General features: G+C 40.6%; 1 protein-coding gene across 12 annotated transcripts in view; it reads left to right on the top strand.

The window, feature by feature from the left end:
- BTRC (beta-transducin repeat containing E3 ubiquitin protein ligase) overlaps positions 1–19,917 on the top strand; it is a 115,617-nt gene that overhangs the window by 47,632 nt on the left and 48,068 nt on the right. For 7 of the 12 annotated variants that reach the window (XM_082052419.1, XM_082052416.1, XM_082052421.1 and 4 more), the window contains 2 exons: positions 1,088–1,165; positions 13,590–13,679. In XM_082052419.1, coding sequence (XP_081908545.1) covers positions 1,088–1,165; positions 13,590–13,679 — 168 coding nt within the window. The remainder of the gene's footprint in view (positions 1–1,087; positions 1,166–13,589; positions 13,680–19,917) is intronic. The other 5 variants (XM_082052418.1, XM_082052417.1, XM_082052423.1 and 2 more) reach the window with 2 other exon arrangements.

The raw sequence follows: 19,917 nt of genomic DNA, 5'->3' as shown, positions 1-19,917 counted from the left end.
AGCACAGTGGCTGAACCTGTGCAAAGGAACACTGGCTCCCAGAGTCGCTGACTTTGGCAGTGAGGACAGGATTCCCCCCACGTACCCAGCAGTTTTTAACCACATGTTTGCTACAGACTGTGCATGTCGTGAGATAAACTATAGCTCATCTTTACCCTAAAGTCTGCTTCTCCGGAGACACTCGAGACCTGCTTGGAGACATTCCCATGCAATGTACTCTAGGTGAACCTGTTTTAGCAGGTGGGTTGGACTAGATGATCTCCAGAGGTCCCTTCAAACCTGAACCATTCTGTGGTTCTGTAAAGCAAGTAATAATTGGTTTTAATCATGAGGTTAACAGGATGAAAATCTCCTGGTGGAGACTTCTTACTTATGCTGGAGAAGCCCTCTTATTTCTTCTTGTTCGACTTCTTTTGTCTTACTGATGCTCTTTCTTTTGGAAGTGGCAGCTTAAGTTTTGGAGCATCAGTCTTTCTAGAAATTGTACATGTATGTAGAGTCAGGGTGCAGGAGTGAAAAACATACCCATCATATCATATGGTACCTACACAATTAAAAAAAAATTTTAAGGATTACCTGACAACCTATTTTGCCAGAATTCAGCTCTGTCATCACTTGTCTATGATTTTTGACAGCCAAGCAGGCTCAGTGCAATTAGTAATTGTTAGGCAGATTAAAAGCATAGGGGGCACAGAAAATAACATTTGCACCCCTTAACAACCTTTTGTTTTCAACAGGTTCCACTGTTTTAAATAGTTATTCTGGGGCGTTCAGGAGCACTGGTGTTGCCAAGCTGATCCAGACACCATTTCAGCTTTTCAAAGTGGCCGTTATTGCTAGTTTCAGAATAAATCCCCAAAGTACAGGCTTCTTCAATAGATACCCGCACAGTACTGCATTGCTGTGTTGAGGAGGAGAAATTCTTTCTCTGCCATAACAAGCTGTTTGGCTTGAAAGTACAAGTTAGCTTCCGGTATATGCATGTGTAAAATACTACAGGCTGTGTAGTACAAATATTCTGTGTCTTTTCTCCTCGCAGAGTGATATTAGGGATAAGAACTGAATTAAAGCTTACTTTCTTTCACAGAACTCCTCTGAGAGAGAAGACTGTAATAATGATGAGCCCCCTAGGAAGATCATTCCCGAGAAGAATTCACTTAGACAGGTATGTGATCAGTCTCTTTAAAAATGCAATAAAACTTTCTAGCTATTTGAATCCTTAAATGCTTCTGGAAGCTGAAGCCTTACTTGTGCTCCTGGCATTTTCTTTTCTCCTTTGAAGTCTGAACAAGTCACATTGTACCCAGGAAAATCAGTCACATAGATTTAGCTTTCAGGAGAGTCTGATAACTCTTTCTAAAGAAATCTAGACTTCTGCATAGTGAAGTCAGCTGTGACTCTCTAGTTTTACCTTTCTCCATGTGGGTTTCATCAAGACCTCTTCAACCTTTTCTTCTGTAATCTTTCCTGTCTTGTTTGTGGTATATTTTGCCTTGTGTCAGATCATGTGTTCAAGAACCTCAAAGTGTTCTAGAACAACTAAGCTTTTCATCACCTCTGAAGGTGGTGTTGAGGTTAATAACCTGAATAATTACCTGCTTTTGTTTCTTCTCCACTTGTATAAATTACCAAAGGGGAGAAAGGAGAAGGGATGGGCTAATAAAATATAATCTCTTTGCCTCTTACATATAGTAAAGCAAACTTCAAAAGAATCGCTTTTTTAATCCCCATGGTCAACAAAGGGGGCTTAGATTGTGATTTCTGGGGGACTTAAGTTGGAAATAGTAATTCCAGATCCTGCTTTACATAGCACCTTGCTCTTTCTTCCCATTGCAACCTTCAAGCAGCAGAAACAAAAATGTGTCTGTGCCTCAGCCGCCCAAGTTTGCTGCCTGGTGCATCAGAGTAAAAGCACTGATGAAGGTGACTTAACTGAACACCCCAGGCCACGCGTTGCAGCTGCTGAGGAGTCAGCACATTTCCTGCTGCATCTCAGCTACAGGAGCAGCAGTCTCAGGCAGAGGAATAGGATGGTAATACACTGCCCCACAGCTGTTATTTCCAAGAGGATTGTGGGTCAAAACCATGGTAAAGAATGGAATATCTTTTTCATACTGCATGTTTTTGCTCAAAGTTGGTTTTTTGAGGAGTGGTGGGGTGGGGTTTTTTGTTTGTTTGTTTGTTTGGGGTTTTTTAATAATGTATTAAGAGTGCTTGATTTTGTGGGAGTAGATGTCATATGAAGGACTGCTTGTGGCTAAGGTCCATCTAACAGATGTAGTCCGTATAACTTTTAGATAGGAGGCGATATGGTAGGATCATGAATGGGGTCCCAGATATTGCTTGTAGAATTCGTTAGATATGTTACACCAAAGTTTAAATGTTTCTGGCATTCAGCAATAAGCAACAAGAGCTAGAACAAGAGGGCAAAGCTACCCCGTTCCTACTGTGTATCCCCAAGATAGCCAGCAAGGTGCCCAGCACACCAGAAAACTGGTTTTTGTTTTTTTCATCTCAGAGTTACCTTATTGATGGTAAGCCTTCAGGTTCAACAAGAAAAGGCTTATGCCTCTTCTCCAAGAAAAAGTTCATTGTAAAGGAGCACAGGTTGCCTGTCTTGTATGCCTTCTCAGTACACTGAGTCCTTCTTCATGATTATTGATTAAGAACACAAATATTGAGAAACAATATTATACTGTTCAAGAAGGTAAAGTTTTTTGAGTTTCCCTTCTGTTATCTTTCAATCTGCAGAGGTATTCTTAGTGTCCAGGGAAAGCTGTCTTTCCCACAGGCCCACAATTCATTGTAACCAAGGTGCCTAGATATCAAGAATACACCTGAAAAAACACTTGTACTGTCCAGATATTTCATATTGGAAGTAATTCACATGGACATTGTTTATGACAAAATGGTGATCTCTGTTTCTTTATATTGTTCAGATATTGTATCAGTCTCTATCTTTGTGTTCAGTCTTTACAGTGACAGATGCAGGACAAAATCCTTGGCTCATCTGATTGCTATCTGGAGCCTTTTGTGTTGAAAACAGTGTTTGTAGCCAAGTTCAAGCTGTAGTCTTAAAGCAAGTGCCTTCTTGTCTAGATCATAGAAGGTGGCGGACCACGATTTTGTGCCTGTCATGGAAGGAATTTTGGTTCTTTACGTAGGCATAAACAGAAGTTGTCAGAGCATTTCAGAAGCTCAGATTGCTCCTCTTCTCTATTAGTGATAGATGAGAAGCATTCGGGAGATTTCCAGCTCCAGGTGCAGAAATCAGATGCATATGCAGCCATGTGCCCATATACTCAAAATCAATGAGCAGAGTGATACTTACTGGAAAGATCTGCATCTCCAAAGGGAAATAAGCAGGGTGGCTACCCTGTCTTACATCTATCCGTACTTTGTGAAACCTAAAAGATCTGAGCTGCAAATGCTGGCAAAGCAGTAATACACAGAAAGTGCTGAGTTCAGTAGTAGTACCTTAATAGAAAGATGCTAACTTTGCTAACTTGGTAAATATTGAGTGTATAATTTCATATTTTCTTTCCCTCCTGTAAGACACTGATGTTAAAATTTCGTTATTGGGGAACATGGACCTACATGCACAGAATAATTTAATATGTGTATGTGGGGAGAAGGGGAAGTCTGTTTGCCTAAATGGTCTTTCTAGTGAAAGTGTCCACATATTTAGTACTTCTTGGTTAGTTTTAGAAAATTAATGAGTTGCATCAGACCACTTCAGGGGAAGGATGGTGTCTTGGCATGTTCAGCTGCTGACAAGTTTAAGTAAAGGTGCATTACCTTTTCTTGCCTTGTTTGCTGTGCTGGTATGCAGCCTCGGCCATCTGTGTTTTTCTCAGGTGGGATTTTGGAACAGACATATCAGAAGGTGGAGATAATAAGAAAGTGTAATGGATACTTAAGCATCCAAAGTTGTAAGCAGGGGCTGAAGGACCCCCATTGTTCAGTGCTGTGGACCTCTTACTAGGAGAAATAGAATTCTTCTGTTGATTAAAATGGTTCTTGGAAAAGCATGTCTTCAGGAGTCTCAGCAAGTGAAGCTGTGTCCTTGGTGTGCTGGAAGTGAAGGCACAGCCACTCTTCGGTGCCTGAGGGGCAGCAAGGCAGGAGAGACGTGGAGATCAGCACTGGGAAGGAAAACAGAAGAGGCAATGAACTTGACAGTGTTAGCTGGAACAGTGAAAAGATGTAAGCTGTGACAGACTTTGAAGTAAGGATGCAAATGTTTGGTTCTTGAGAAGTGCTTGATCTGACAAAATTAAATTTTGAAGGGGTAAACTGAAAAATCGTAGTATGAAAACAGACTTCAGAAAAAACAATGACAAGTGGCAAAAGTTTTTGGCAACTTTATTTAAGCTAACAAACGAATTTTCACACTGCAAAGTTATAAATTAATTTTAATAGGCTGATCCAGATGGTCCATTTGGAAAATGGATAGCTTGATCTGTTGAAAATTAAACTAAATTTATCTCTCTCATACTTCAAACTGAAGTAAGCGCGAGAAGAGTGCCCATTAAGTCCAGCTCATACAGATGGACCGGCAGGTCACACATGGGACTAATCTGATTCATTTTAAAAATAAATACATGAGTTATTGAATCAGGTTGCTGTTTCAAGCCCCGTGTGTGAGCGTGTGTGTGTGTGTGCCGCCCTTTCAAAGGGACTCACAAATGCTTCAGTGCCTTTTTAACCTGTGTGTTTCCATTTTAATTCAACTTCCTTGCCAAAAAACATAATTAGTTTTCAGTGTCTATCATTTAGCGTTAGACCCAAACACTAGATTGATTAGGTCAGGCATTTGTTATTTTAAGGGCTATGTCTTCATTCTTCATTTATGAAGAACACGAGCTCAATAGTCTTGGGGAGAGAGCCGGCCTTTAGAAACTGGGAAGGGGAAGCTCTCTGGGGGCCCCTCCAGCCTTTTAGCTTCTGGGTGTTTTTAACAGAGTCATGAATGCAGATTTGTAAATTTATTGCAGTGCCATCTGTTTTTTTTGCAGGAACCGTATTATTGTTGGCTCGTATCTGTCTATTGTGGTGGTCACTCCCCAGGAGCTTGCCCTCATAGTCCTAGGGAAAGTGATGAATAGCGGGGGTCAACATGAATAGGTCACAGGGCAGCTGTCCGGAGCTGCCCTGAACTTGATTACCCTGCTGGTTTTTAAAGAAGATGGCCACAATGCAGGTTGTTTAAAACCCTTCCCTCCCTTCTCTTTGGTGGAACAATAATGAAGTGCCTTTTGCCGCTGTGGTTTGTCTGTGGGCGAAGGTGCCTTGTGGGGAAATGCTGGCGGCGGCGAGGCTGCCCCACCGTGCCTCCTGCAAACCTCACATTGGACTCTGCTGCCTTTCTGTAAGCTTCCAGATGGAAGTCTGGGGGAAAAAAAGCCATGTCTGTTACCCCATTCAAACAGGCCCCTTAGCATTTTCAAGAATTTTCCCTCTGACCATTTTGGCACTGAATATTAGCTCAATTCACTCTTACAGATTTGAGATCATTTTGTAAAATTACATGTAGCACCTAAAACATGCTTGCGGCGCTACTGCAAAGCTAAAATAGGCACAGTCTGATCTTAAGAGTTTACAACAAATACACAAGCAAACTGTAAGAAACAGAAAGCGGTTAGAGAAGGTAGGGCAAAGGGAAGACAAAAAGCAGCAAGCGTCAACTGTTTTAATTGCAGCTGGTAGCCTCATCCCGCTGTTTAGGGCTCCTCTCCAGGCGTATTTCTTCTCTCCAAAGTGTTTCTGTGGTGCAGAGTTGAAACTGTCTTTTTGACTGGTGGAGAGGCAGTGAGGGTCCCTCAGCTCCCCCCCTCTCTCCCTCTGCCTGGGGAAGACACCACAGTTCAAATTCACTTTCTGTCGGAGGGCTGGCCAAGGCAGGACATACCTGGTCTGTAAAGTTATCCTGGTTACCTCATCTTTTACGCTCTTGAAAAGTCTCCTGAAATCACTAGAAGTACATCCTTAATCATACTTTTGAGATTATTCTTTCTGATTATTTTTTATTCTCAAACAATGAAACAAAAATAATTTCTATGCCTCTATGACACTTAATGCGTGTTAAAAAGCTAGTCAAGGTGGGTTGTGCCAGAGTCTAAGTTACAATGGGAATGCTGCCTTGTGGCAGAAAGGCCACTGGGCTCTTTCAGCGTTAGTACTAATAGGAATCTGTCACCCCACCGCATTTCTGCATTCCTCTGTAATTGAGTAAATTGCAAGTGTTGTCTGCTCCCCCCTGCCCTTTGTGTCCATGTCCACTTACCATCCGAAGAACGTGGGCAGTGATAAATAAAGTGCTGAACGGAGCACTCAACTCTTTGAAAGCAGCATGTTGCCAGCCCCCTAGTTATATTTCTTTAAGTGTTTATGTTTTTCTGTATTCTTTCTCTTGTGTGGCTGGAACCCTGGGGATCCAAAGCCATGAGAGAGGCCAAGAAGCTAACAAAGTAGCTGTCCCCTTGTTAGCTTGTTCCTTTCTTCTTTAAAAAAACAAGATGAAAACCATCTGGCTCAGGGCATTACATTTTCCTCCCCCATGCACCTCTATAGATGAAGAGTTTCACCTGCAGTGAGGGTTTACATTGATTAGGGAGGGAGCAGTAATTCAAGCCTCCATCCACTTCAGTGGTACTTTGCAGTCTTTAAAGGTGCTGACCCACTGAGTTAAACTGTCAAGGGAGGATAAAAAAGGAGCTTCATCCCGGGAGGTAACAGCTGCCAGGTTTTCAACACCTTGCACGCTGCTGGAAAAATGTCACAAATTGTCAATGGAAAGAAAAATCACTTGGCTGCCATCTTCCCTTAATGACGGGCCTTATAAAATGAAAGATTTAAGGGTTTAAAAATCAGCAAGTAGCTCTGTCAGGAAAAAAAAAAAAAGATGCTGAGAGATTTTGAACAATGGACCCAACGAGATGTGTCCTGAGAGACTTGCAGATAATGCATCAAAGTTGGAATAACCGGATCTGATTGGAATGACCATGGTTATCTTTGCACAGTGGGACAAGAAGGAAGTGAAAGCAGCAGCAGCACAGAAGTCAGACGTTACTGTGCCTGTATTTAAAAAAAAAAAGAAGAAAAAAGTCTGATTCATAAGCCAGTGAACTGAGAGAAGACATACTGTATTTCTGCTCTTTTGAGGACAATTTGTTTTCAAGCAGCTACCAGATGGCTAAATACCACGACATTTCCTTTTTCTTTTTTTTTTTTTAGCTTCTTTTCCTTAACAAGAGATGTAGTTCTCCTTGCTCTTTGTTTTTGTTTGTTTTAATGCTTTTACTTTTCTGAACAACCCTGCGGTGTTTGGGCATTGTGGCATACTCTTTTTTTTGTTCCTTCCCCGGTGCATTGATGGATGAGGAAAAAAGATCTTCAGCTTTAATGTCATTTGAGATAACAGGCAAATTGGAGTCAGGCTTTTTGTTTGCATTGTCTTGAGGTTTTTTTGTTTTAGGAACCTTTTTTTCCCCCCGTTTTTTTTAGGTAAGTCATTTTAATTGTACTGAGTAATTAGAAGGTACACACAGCCAAGGGAGCTTTGTTATGGTAATTGCTCAAGAAAACCCACTCCCCAACTACCATTGCCATGTGTTGAGACACGTCTTCCCTCTAGTGGCAATATTAAGGACTCTGGATTTCACAGTCAGCAAGGTGTAATTGCAATATGACAAACTGTGCTTTAGGGAAAATCCTGTAAATGATACAGTTTTTGTTTGGCTAGTCTTTACTTTGTCTTATAACTTTCCGTGGAGACTACCCTTCCCAAGGCTGGTCTAGGAATAACAAAAATTTTGTCTTAAGAATATAATCACAGTGAATCCTGGGGAATGTCTTACAGCTTGACTTAATTCTAGTCTTTTTAATTACCTGTTTATAAAAGCGTTTTTAAATTCGTTGAGATTACTTAATTCTTTCAGAAGAAGCACCTCATTTGAAATAAATAAATAAATTGCATTTATTTTAAATAGTCCATGTGAAAGACCTTGAAAGGGTAATTAATGCAAGTCTCCTAAGACTGTAAGTGAGATGAAAGCGATCTTTCCAAATCTACCAGAGTGATTTGTTTATATAACTTCCTACTTCTGCTGAATTCTTCGGAGTCTAATAACTTTTTTCTAACCGCTTGGCAATTTGTGCTTAGCTACAAAAGCCCTTGTTCAAAAAGAACAGTTTAATAATCTTTTCCCTGAAAATGACTTGAAGGGAGTGTATGGGTTTTGTCTTTTTGCTGTGTTTTTATTAGTGTTATCTTTCTCTGATAAATCATGTAATTATTAACTATTGGGGGGGAAATCTTATTGAACTCCTGGGTTGCAGCTTCTATTAAAATGTGGAGTTTTGCTCAGGGACTGGGGATTCTCAGAATAAATGACCAAAGATTTCAGTTGGATTTCAGTGGGTGGAAAAGCCGTGCATACTCACACATGGTTCTGCCTGGGGTTCGAGGCTTCAGGTTGGCATTTGGTGTTTGTCCAGAGTTACGCCGACAAGAGTAGAAATGTTTATGTCAAAGCGCAGGATCATACTTTCTTTAAAAAGAAAAATGTAACCAAAGACACAGAATGATATCAGATACAGCTCTATCTTTAGTGAACCATAGTCTAGTGTCTCTGAGGCATTTTAAGCCTTTGGCTGAGAGTGAATACAGCTTTGTGGTTCCCCTGCTTCTGACATGATTCGGTGCTGCCATATATTTGTAGGGTTTTTTTTTCATTAGAGCTTGTTTTGCTATAGGGCTGCTTAACACTGTTCTCAAACAGCTTTTGCAAGGTTAAAAGAATGCAGCTTGGTAACAAGTTTGTGTCATTTTAAATATATACCTCCCAGTAAATAAGGAGGAGCCTTGCAATCAATCCCTTTTAGTGTGTTATATGTTTCACCTGACAACTAAACCCTCTATTGATTAGCCATTACTTTGTTAGATAATCTCATGTCATTGAAGCCACTGTAAAAATTAAACTCTTTAAAATGTTTTACCCTAGCAGCAGTGTGAAAATTGAAAACTTGCTTAGAATTACAGCCAGCTTCCACAAAGAGGGTAGTTTTCAACAAACTGGTTTATGTTTGCGTGCTTTATATGCGATATAAAAACATATTAAAGCACTCCAACACAAAGCTATCTGCCTGTGGCATTAAACCAGGCTACCACTTAAGAAGAAGGCAAAGAAACCTCTTATCTTGATGAAAGGTGAAGAGAAACTTAAACAGTTTTGGTGCATATTAGGTAAGATCCGTAAAAAGGTTGAGCTTTGCTTCTCTGGGGTTTGGTTTTGGTTTTCTCCCAGGTTGGTCTGTGTTTCCATAGGCATTGGAATGAATGAAAGGAGGTTCTCTGATGTTGCAGTGTAGTGCAAGACACCATCAAATGTTTCATCGGAAATGTATGGGTCTGCATTATTTGATGATATGACATTCATTCTGCTTTCAGTTAGGTCTGTTCACTAGTAACTCTTAGCCTACGAACACAAATATAACAATACCAGATGAAATCAAATCTCCATGTCCAGCAGTAATCTTGTGTCTCACAATAACCAGTAACTGCTGCCCGCAGAGAAACATTAGAAGAGGGCAGCCGTATAGTACTGCCTTCATAATACGTTCTCTCAGCTTCTCATGACTTTACTTCATGAGCCAGATGCAGCTTCTCTGCAACGTTATCAATACGTTTCCATTGAGAGCTGTTAAGTAGAGTGACATTACCTCTTCCCCCCCCCACCCCGGACTTTAAGGGAGAACTAGGCTTTTTTCTGTGTTTTTGCTTTAAACTTTTTAAAGCATATTGTAGAATGTGCACATGAATCTTCTTTATCCTATTTATTCCTCCCTCCCACAAGGCTAATTAGTCATTCTTCTCTGAAAATGTGAAAATAAGAACAGAAGAACTTTGTAACTTTGCAAACATAGTAATGGACACTGAACTGAAGATCACTATGTTTTTTTCTCAAATCTGTATCCTGTTGGTTTGAATCCATTATACATACTCTTTTAATTTTCTTCTTTCTCCCACTACTTTTACTGAGAAAGAAAGAGCTGCTGGAGGACTAAATGGTCGTTTGGTGATTTGGCACGTATAGAGATCTTTACATAATAAAATTACTGTACAAAAATTGATTCTAACAATAAAAGCATGTTCTGGTCTCCTTTCTGTCACTGCAAAGGTTGGGAAGGAGGGATTTAAGTATCCTTGGCATGTTGTCTGAGGGCAGAGAGGTACTGAGAGTGCAGGAATGCCCAGGTCAGTCGGACCCAGAGTCTGCTCCTCCAGTGCCGACACCAGCACTGTCAGTGGAAGATGCTGGTGAATGAGAACAAGCAGGTCTGGCTGCTCTGTGCTCCATCCCCCTTCTGCTGCTGCAGCATCTACTGCCGGTGCACTAGGGGTGTCTAGGGGGTGTCTCTGCCAAGTACTCTATGGATGTGCTGTCCATGAGTTTGTTTAATCCCTTTTCCCACTTGCTGATGTTCTCTCCACGGTGTCCTGGGGCAGCAAGCTCCAGGAGTTCACTGCCTGCTGTGTGAAGAAGTGTTTCATTTTATCTGCTTTAAATTTGTACTGCGCTAGTTCCATCAAGTGTTGCTAGTCCTGGTATTGTGGGATTTGATGAACAAGTATGCTAGAAGTTCAGTTGGTGCTGTTCACACTGAGATGTAATGTGTGGATGAAAATAATAAAAATTAAAGCGACATATTGGAGTAATTATTTGTATCTGCATTCTGTCATGTACACAACTTTTGAACAGTGGCGTGGTGAGCTCGCTTGCTTCTTAGAAAGTTCTAGGGTTTTTAGAGTTATCATTTAATATTTCAGATTGTGGTTTTGGATTGTCACTTTCCGATTTGTAAATGTGAGAGAAAGGCTGTTGTAAGCCTGGCTTTTAAAAAGCTGGCTTGCTACCAAGGTTTGTTCATCCCTGTCTTGGGAGGAAAAAGACTGACAAGATCTGAATTCAGTTTGTTCAGTTCATGGAGCTACAGGCTTCCTGTTGCTTTCAGTACATGTTTTTGTGGCTGAGCTTTTCATCTGCGAAGTGGAATTAGCAGTAGCTTTCTTTGAGTCAGGGCTTCTCAAAAGATTTACTGTATGTAGAGGATAAGGTGTGTAGAAATACTGCTACTGGAATTTCAGGAATTAAACTGCAAATGAAAGAAAGCACAGATTTATGCTAAATGGGTTAAATTACACAAATGTAAATAATGAACAAAGAATCCTATCAACTCTTCATGGCTTTTCACCTTCAGAATCTGGCTGAATTTAACTAACATGATGCTTTAAATGGAGTTTGCATGGTATCGTCTGAACGTCAGTGCAAAGCAGATGGTGTCAACTTTCTGTCCACCAGTTGGGCTCCTGCATCTAAGCCACGATCTATAGTAGTTTATGCCATTCTGCTCTTTCTTCTGAGGAGAAAGTGCTGCACATACCAGAGTGATGGGTTTATGATGTTGGCAAATATTTGCAAGAGGCTAAGTTAAGCCCATCAGGCTTCTGTTTGCTTGCGACCTAATCCCAGTTTGAGTCTGAACCTCCCCTGCTGAAAGATGCACGCTGTTCGTCTGCATGGCACTTCGAAAGGATTCGTGTGTTTGAATTTTTCGGTTTCTCCTTCTGGATCCAGAGTCAGAAATTGCTAGCTGGCTGCTAGTCGCAGCAGATATCGATGTTCTAACTTGTAAGGAGAACTGCTCGAGCCAGGGTATTCTGTATTCCTGACCGTCACTGGTTGTTTTCTGGTTACAGAGCTCACTGACAAATAAAACACAAACTGCTAAAGCAATAGGGAAGATGGGGCTTCTGTGCTGCTTTTTGTTTCTGATTCAGGATGAAGTTTAAAAAGGGTCTATGAAGAAGTAAGGCGGAAAGGACTGCAATTTCCTGATTTTCCACAAGAGTATCTGTCCTGTGCTGGACCGATACAGATCAGCTGAGCCAGTATACTGATTTCCCATGATGGCCAGTAGGGAGTGTTTAATGAGGGTCGTAAGAACTTAGGTGAATAATGTTATAAACTGATTGCAAACACTCAGTTCCCATCAGTTGGTGCTTACTGACCTCCAGAGCTGGAAACCGTTAGGAACACTGGCTTTGTGGATCTATCTCCTATCGCTCAGCATAACCCCCTTCTAATCTCTTTGCATTCTTGTGTCTGCCGTCCTTTGCGCTGCGTTCTCTGCCTGTGGCTTGCTGCTGACTGCATCTTGTGTAGAGGCAGCCCTGTGGCAGAGGGGCAGAAAGGGGAGATCACTTGTTTGGTGCTTAGCACTGGAGGAATCTGGCTCTGATGATGTAGCTTTGGAGCAGAGGGAGAGGTTTAGGAGCCCTGAGCATGCCAGTGTCGCCTGCAGGTTTTGTAACCTGTGGCAGGTTTGGGTTGAATTAGTTTCAAATAGAACAAATAGAATGTGTAGCAAGCCCTGAAAGGAGGATCTTCAGAGATTGCAAGCAAATATTACAGGGAGAGAACTGACAGGCAGTTCACTACAAATCTTTGTGTGTCTTCCCCTTATGGCAATCTTAAAAACATCATGAATGTTACTGTGTTTTACTTAGTGCTCTTGGAAATGTCTTTGTAGCAAGTTTAATTTTGTTAACTTCCAACATGCTTCTTGGGTTTTCCCCACACAACTATTTGAGGTAGCAACATCTTCTCTGTGGTCCACTTACTTCTTTTGAAACAAAGCACTTTATGTTTGCTTTTGGGCTGCCACTTTTGCTTGGGAGCAGTTTTCTGTAGCTGGTGACAGGCGCTGGGGTTTTAATCCAATACTGGAGCTCTTAGTTACTACTCCTAATATTCCTCGAAAATGTGAGCTTAATCAAGTAGTAATTAAAAAGGTATTGAAAGTGAAGGGGCAGAGCCTCTTCTGAGTTCTTCAGGCATCTCAGCTTATATAGCTAGACCAACCAAAGTATAATTTGAAGCACACTTCATAAGTATCATTCATATGCTGCCCTTAAAAAAGGGAAAGACTATGAGTAATGTGTTCTGTAAAGACTCCAAAATCTTCAGCCTCAGCTGAGGGTCCTCTGGGCAGGACAGTGTATGAGTTAAAGAAGAAAGACATTCTACTTTGAAAGAAAAAGCTTTCCAAAATTGGTAGGATTAAATACAAGCAAGATGTGGTCTGCACTTACTCCTTTCTGATTATGACCTTTGTACTGTCCCCATGTATTTTTACCTGACAAAGACAGGGGATGTTTGTTAACGTTTGGCATACACTGTGACCTGGCGTGTAGAAATCACCTTGCTTTAGTTGCTCAGTTATGTAGTGTTTTGTGAAAGACCAAACAACTGAGACCAGATAATTTTTTTACTTTTCCAAAGTAAAAGAAGATAAAATATTGTTTTTTCTTTGTATCTCAAAGCTGTAAAGTTATACGTAGCTTCTCAGAGAACGTGTACCCTCAACATAGGCTCGTGCTGTAAACTAGTTTAATTTGGTTCTAAACATTTACACCTTAGGAAAAAGGAAATGTAGTAGAGTTGTTGTGGGTTCCTGTGCCAAAAATGCAGTGCCTGAAAGAAAATCACGCTCTTCTATTCATAACCATTTTAATATTTCTGCAGACCTACAACAGCTGTGCCAGACTGTGCTTAAACCAGGAAACAGTATGTCTAGGAAGCACTGCTATGAAGACTGAAAACTGTGTGGCCAAAGTAAGTAAGAGAACAACTTTGGTTTTGAGGCTTTTTTTTTAGGAGATTGTTCATTGTTAATCAAGGAAAAGTTCTTGTTAAAAATTACAGTTAGAAAAAAAAAAAAACTATACAGAAAGCAAGTATTTGGGGTAGGCTTTTCTGTCCTTCAGTGTAGACTTTTCTGCTGTTTTTCTTTGTTGGAAATGATTTCTTGAGTCCTGAGCTATCTAGGATTGAAGGGTTCATTTTGCTATACGAGTAAGAGGCTTTTCCATTGGGATAACCTATGCCTGCCATGTAATTAGCTCTGGCAACTTCAAGTGATAAATGTCCAGACATATGCCGAAAATACTGCGTGAGAGCTCTTTGTAGCATGGTCCTTTTCTTAGCTACTGGAGGGGAGGTGCAAAAAAGAAAGTCTTTTCAATTAAGATACAGTGAATGCTGTATTTAAGGGAAAGGGAGTAGGTGAGGTATGGCAGTAAGAATGGTAAGAAAATGGATATATTAGCCCATCAGAGAAAAGTTATTCATTGAGAACTGTAGTAGATGTGATTGGAAAAGATGAGGTGCCATTAGTTGTTCTCTTTTCCTAAAATTCAGCGTAACTGGTGTATAATAACATACATGTAGGGCTCTTTGTGAATGGAAAACATTTGAACTGTGATGCAAGATGTATAGAAAGGCTGCGTGAAGGATGCATTTATCCTTGCGTAAGCTTCGTATTTCCAGTGAAAGGAAGTTTGGAATGGGCATGCAGGACAGATCAGTGCACGCAGCCATCTGTTCCTGAAACCAGCTGGCATTTTGTTGCTCCTCTGGCACCACAAACCTGACCACTCAAAAGCCTGTTTTCTCTTTCAGTTATTTGCACCTTGATCTTCTTGAAGTCCCTTTTTTCATACTTTGAATGGTGGTTAAAGGTACCTTTTCCCTTCAGGGCCCACTTTTTTATTGACCTTTAGCATAATTTCCCAGCTAAATATTTGCTGGGATTTTGCTGGTGAAATTCAGATGTCCCATTACTTTTGTTTCCTGTCAGGGAACTGGACATCATAAAAGTTTGTCATGGTGCTTGCAGGTGGCTTAGTGCACTTAAACTCTGCTTGATATGTCACGTTACCTGAAGTGCTTCTGAGAGAACATACCAGTCTTGGAACAAAGTGGTAATTTTTAATACTGACATCTCCATTCTTAGCTTGAGATGGCTGGTGTTGCACACTGCTTCCTAAGGTGCTTTATGATACAAAGTAGGTGAAACTCTTTGAGCAACCAGAGCAGCTCTGCCTGAATTATATTGGTGGAAGCATCATTCCGATGCCACGAAGCAGCTCACAGCGAGCTAGCTAGAGTAAACCCATTCGACCCCATCTGCTGTGTAGCATCTCGTTTGGCCTGATCGTCTTACTGAGGAGCAAGGAGCTGCAAGAACTACAGCTAATTTACATGATGCCTCTTTTAACTGAAATAACATATCTTTAACATGCTAATGCCCCAAGTCATAAACTCTCCCAAAACTACGTTTCAGTGGGATCATGGTAAGAGGTATGGGGAGGGCGCAAGGCAGGAACAGCCAGACTTGTTTCATGTTATTGAGGATGAATTTGAACCATCGCTCTGGAGATGAAAAAGCATGTTTTAAAGTATTGTGTCTTTATATGCTGTAGGACAATGTATGTGTATATATGCTATAAGCCAATCACGTATATAGAGATGAAAAGACAGATATATATACACCTCTCTACATGCATCTGTATATACACGCATACACATACATATATTTTATATATAGATTAAAAAAACCTAAGAACTTTTCTGGGGATATATTTCCCCTAATACTAGATTGCCTGGTTATTGTACTCCTTTTCTTTGCCTTCCCAACTACAAACCAAAATAAAATAGGTTCTAAGAAGGCTTGTCTTTCAAATTCCAAAAGTGTTGAAGCATTTATAAATCCAGTTAGCTAAATGCAGATGGCTCGGTGATGGCATAGGCAAATGGCACAACTGTTAAACATTCCCTAGCTGAAGAACTTAAATGGGATTTAGGGAGTTCAGAGCCCTTCTCCTGGCCTTATGCACATGGTGAGTTTTATCCTCCGTGATCGATGTGTCTTACAGCCTGGGACTTCAAAATGTTTCATGAAAAGGGTGAACACTGTAAAGTATAATTGTGGGTTTTTTTATCTGTAGCACTCTTGGAAAAAGAGGGTTGGCTGGTTGGTTTGTTTGTTTTAAAGCGGCATTGAAAGTCAAAAGGATTACTTTGGAAATCATTATGTACCTTTTCTGATTCTGCAGTGCAGTATCAGCCCTGACGGGGAGCCACAGTCAGCATTGTGACATGCTTGTCAAAAGTTTCAGTCTGTCTGCAAGGGACGATGTCTTTTCCAAAACCAGGATTTCTGATTCTGCACCTACTTGCAAGAAAGAAGATTGTGCTCTGTTAAGGCTATATTAATGCCATGTGCTGATCATGTACTTGACGTTTCTAAAGTTTGTTCAAAGAATGATGTGGAGTTCCCTTAATGCCACACGCATCAGTGTTGGGATATTTTTTTCAAATCGAAGCACTGTCCATCTATCAAGGTCTCTTGTGAAGGAATGCTTCTGTACAGGACACTCAGGGGTAACTCACCAACCTAAAAACTGGTGTTCTTTCTAAAATGGAGGGAAAAGGAGTTTATAACAAACGTGTGCATTTTTGAGTATGGAGAGTAGCATAGGGCTACTGTCTTTTTGACCACTCCAGGAAGTCTGTGTTTGTTAGGAAACCTTTCCTGCCCAGTCTTCTATACAGTGTTATGCTGACTGTGAAGCCAGGTGCTCAGTGGCTTTTGCAAACCTGTGGATTATCTAGTTGTATTCAGGCATTTAAAAATAAAACTAGAATATCGCATTCTGATGAAATTTTGTATTTTGTTCTTAGCTGTGCTTTTCTGGTATTTATCCTCTGAAACTCCATGGATGGGACTTGGGTTTATTTGGGTAAAAGCAAATAAGGATCGGTGGAAATTGTTTCAAGTGTGCTTATGTTTTGACTAAAGAGGTTGGATCTTGAATTAAAAATTGTATATTGTGATGCAGAGATGTCACCTTTGTGATCTGTAGCATTCATTCTCTTCCATCTTCACGAGTTTCTCTGTTAATCTTTTGGCACCTTTTTGCCTGTTGCATTTTAGTGATCAACAGGTCTGATGTATATTTAACTTAATGTCTTTAAAAAGGAAATGCAATCTCCAGTTGTGTTTTTATATTTGTGTACACACACATATATAATACTCCTCTTTGTCTCAGTAGATACCAAAAAATGTCTGAGAGGATTTCTTTTTATGATACTACTGGTGTGCAACCACAAGTGGACTTCTTTCTCAGGAATTTGTGTTAGATGCTTAAATAAGGTAGAAATGTAGCATGAACCTGAGCTCCAAGGACAGGGTGTTTGGTTTTAATGAGGCTTATTGAAATCTGGCCAAATGAGCATCTGTTCCTATTGTTTGTTCCATATTTTGTAAGCCAGTATCTTCAGGCCAGATAATGGTGGTGATGTGTGCTTCATCCTCAATTAGAGAGGGGCACTGTTAAAAATCCCCTGGCAGCTGGTATGTCACTAGGATTCTTGTGATGCTCCTGGGTGTGCAAACAAGTTTCTCTTTCTATTCTGCGTCCGGGACCACGTACTTTCTGTGGCGACCTTCACACTTTCTATTTGCTGTGCAGTGGGGGATGCTCTGTCTCCAGCCTCCTTGGCTGAGTCTTTGCTTGGATGGATTATATATATTTCTGTTTTCAAACAGAGGTCTTACATTTTCAGCCTTTCATACTGTGGCCTGTGTTAGGTCTGAGTCTTGCTGTTCACTTGGAGTCCATTAGATTTTGCACTTCTCTGGATCATGTACGTATCCGTCTGATTCAAAGTGCTCTTTCCAGTCTCAGCAAGAGACTGGTGTCCAGCTGATCTCACAGAGTTCCACAGTCAATACCCAGTCCCTATATTAATCAGATAGGTTTTTACTGTTTATTAACTCCTGCAGTCAGTTCCAGTTTGTCTGTATCTGCTATATAAAGAAGTGTTCTCAGTTTCATTTTGCACATTGAATTCTTTCACACATGTGCCAGAGGTGGGCACCCTATTGCACACCTGCCACAGACAGCACAAAGACACCTTCGAAATGCCGTACAGCGTCCCCAGGCTCTGCTTAATTCTGAACTCAGCAGCAGCTGATAGAGGTTCTCTGCCTCTATCTAAGTGAAACAGGAGGAAGAAAAATACAGGCAAGCACACCACCCATGGAAAATTAGAGTTCTGTAGTTCTGTGTCAGGCCACTCCTTGCTACCCACTTGTGATAACTGGTCCTGCTTTTTCAGGTCCTGGCAAACCAAGGGACTTTGTTTTTAGCGCTGTGATTTTATTCTCTGTGGCCAGGATAGCTTTTCTTGCTCCTCTTCAAAAAGGGAAATGAATAGTACTCTCCTTGCAGAAATGTTGTGAAATTTAGCTGTTACGGTTTTTAGACACGTGGATGAAAAGTCCTGCTTAAGCATGTAGTGATGTTTTGCCTGCTTGGCCAGCTGTTTGTAATGTATGTGGGACAGAGCTATGTTCTGCACAATTTTGGAAACACAGAACAGGGCTTGGCACAAGTATGCTATGTGAAATTTTCTTTCAAAGACTTATAGTGTTATTTAGCTATAGCTGCACATTTTACGTTCAAGGATGATTCAGCTATAGCAAGGAGTGGTGGAAGTAGTTGGTAATTGAAATCTGCCTTTGTCACTTCGTTCTGTATTGCTACTTCTGAATTTTTAGAATAAAAATAGTCTGCACAATAATAACATTGAGTTCAGGATTTTTATATGAATTCAAAGGAGAAACCACAAGTACTCTTTAATAAGCAAACACTTAGGATTCCAGGCTGAATGTTTCAGTTGGCAGTAGGACAAATGGATCTGAAGAGTGTCCCTCTTGTACTCTCAAGTCCCTTTATGTCACAGATTGATGTCTCCTCTTTCTGAGAGTGTCCCTGCATTTACTTTGCCTGAACAACATAATCAACTCAGAGTTCTGCTGTGAGATACCACTACGTCAGTATATCTTCAGATAATGTGTAGTTTTCCTGTGCCTTTGAAGCCCTTCCAGTCCTTGAGATTGAAAGTAGAGCAATTTAATAATAAACAAATATTATTTGACTAGTTACATTCAGTTTCCTGATACTCCTTCCACTATTTTAATGAGAAAGTATATTCCTTCATACCTTAATTTTTAGTATTAAGCTTCTATGTAACGGTGCAGAGGGGCTGTCAAGGGACATGCTTCCAGCTCCAAACCCCTTGCTGGCAGTGTTCCCTTCTGTGGTTTGGATGTACCTGTCTCTGGGACAACAGTTTTGGGGGCTGTTGCAAACTGGATGAACGCTGCCTCAGCCACTGGTTAATAGAGATTTGAGCATGTAATTTTATCCTTCTGTTGTAGGTCTTATTTCTGTAAAAGGAAGGTTTTGTGAAATGGCAGGTATTGCAGGGACATTGCTGGAATTACTTAATGTTCAAAAGATGCTTTGAAACTCTGATTTTTCTGTATTTAGACAGCATAAGCAAAAACATAGCATCAGGCATTTCTCTAAAAGGTTTGACCTAATGACGATCTTCATTCCTTAGTAATATCTCTACTTTGATCTTAATTGTGAGTTTCTCATTTCTTATATCTATTTTTTTAGGTCAAGACAATCTTTATGCCTTAGCTTCCCCTCGGTCTGATAACCTATTGGCAAATGACTGAGAAAGAAATGTGATATTCCTGCTCCCCCCACCACACCATGCACATTCTCCAGATTTTGATAGACTTGTTTTATTTATTTCCAAAATTATATCCGCAGGAAACAAGCTGTTTAAATTCAGATTATGCTGAAGCAAAATGGTCCTGGTATGAGAAGCAACGTGCTGTTTTATGAGCGCAGAGTCCCTTTTCTCATAACTGATTGATAGTAAATATTTTCCTGAAGAATTATTGCCAACCATGAACAGTGCAACTGTTTCACTTTTTTTTCCGTGCTACTTGCTGTACCAGCCATTGTCTGTAATTAAGATCTACAATTCACAATGCAGACGTTTGCACTTCCTCTGGGTCTGAGCTATTTATAAGGCATTTCAGCTGTTCAGAGTTTCTTTTGAGTGTTAAACTACATGTAAACAGGCTTCTTTAGGCTTCAGTTATGCAAACACATTGGAGTGCTTGTCATTTCTGCCTCTCTAACCA

Source organism: Streptopelia decaocto, assembly GCF_964273445.1.
Source record: "Streptopelia decaocto genome assembly, chromosome: 5".
In the NCBI taxonomy this organism is placed as follows: Eukaryota; Metazoa; Chordata; class Aves; order Columbiformes; family Columbidae; genus Streptopelia; species Streptopelia decaocto.
Note: the sequence above shows the minus strand (reverse complement) of the source record. Positions and strands in the feature narration are given on the sequence as shown.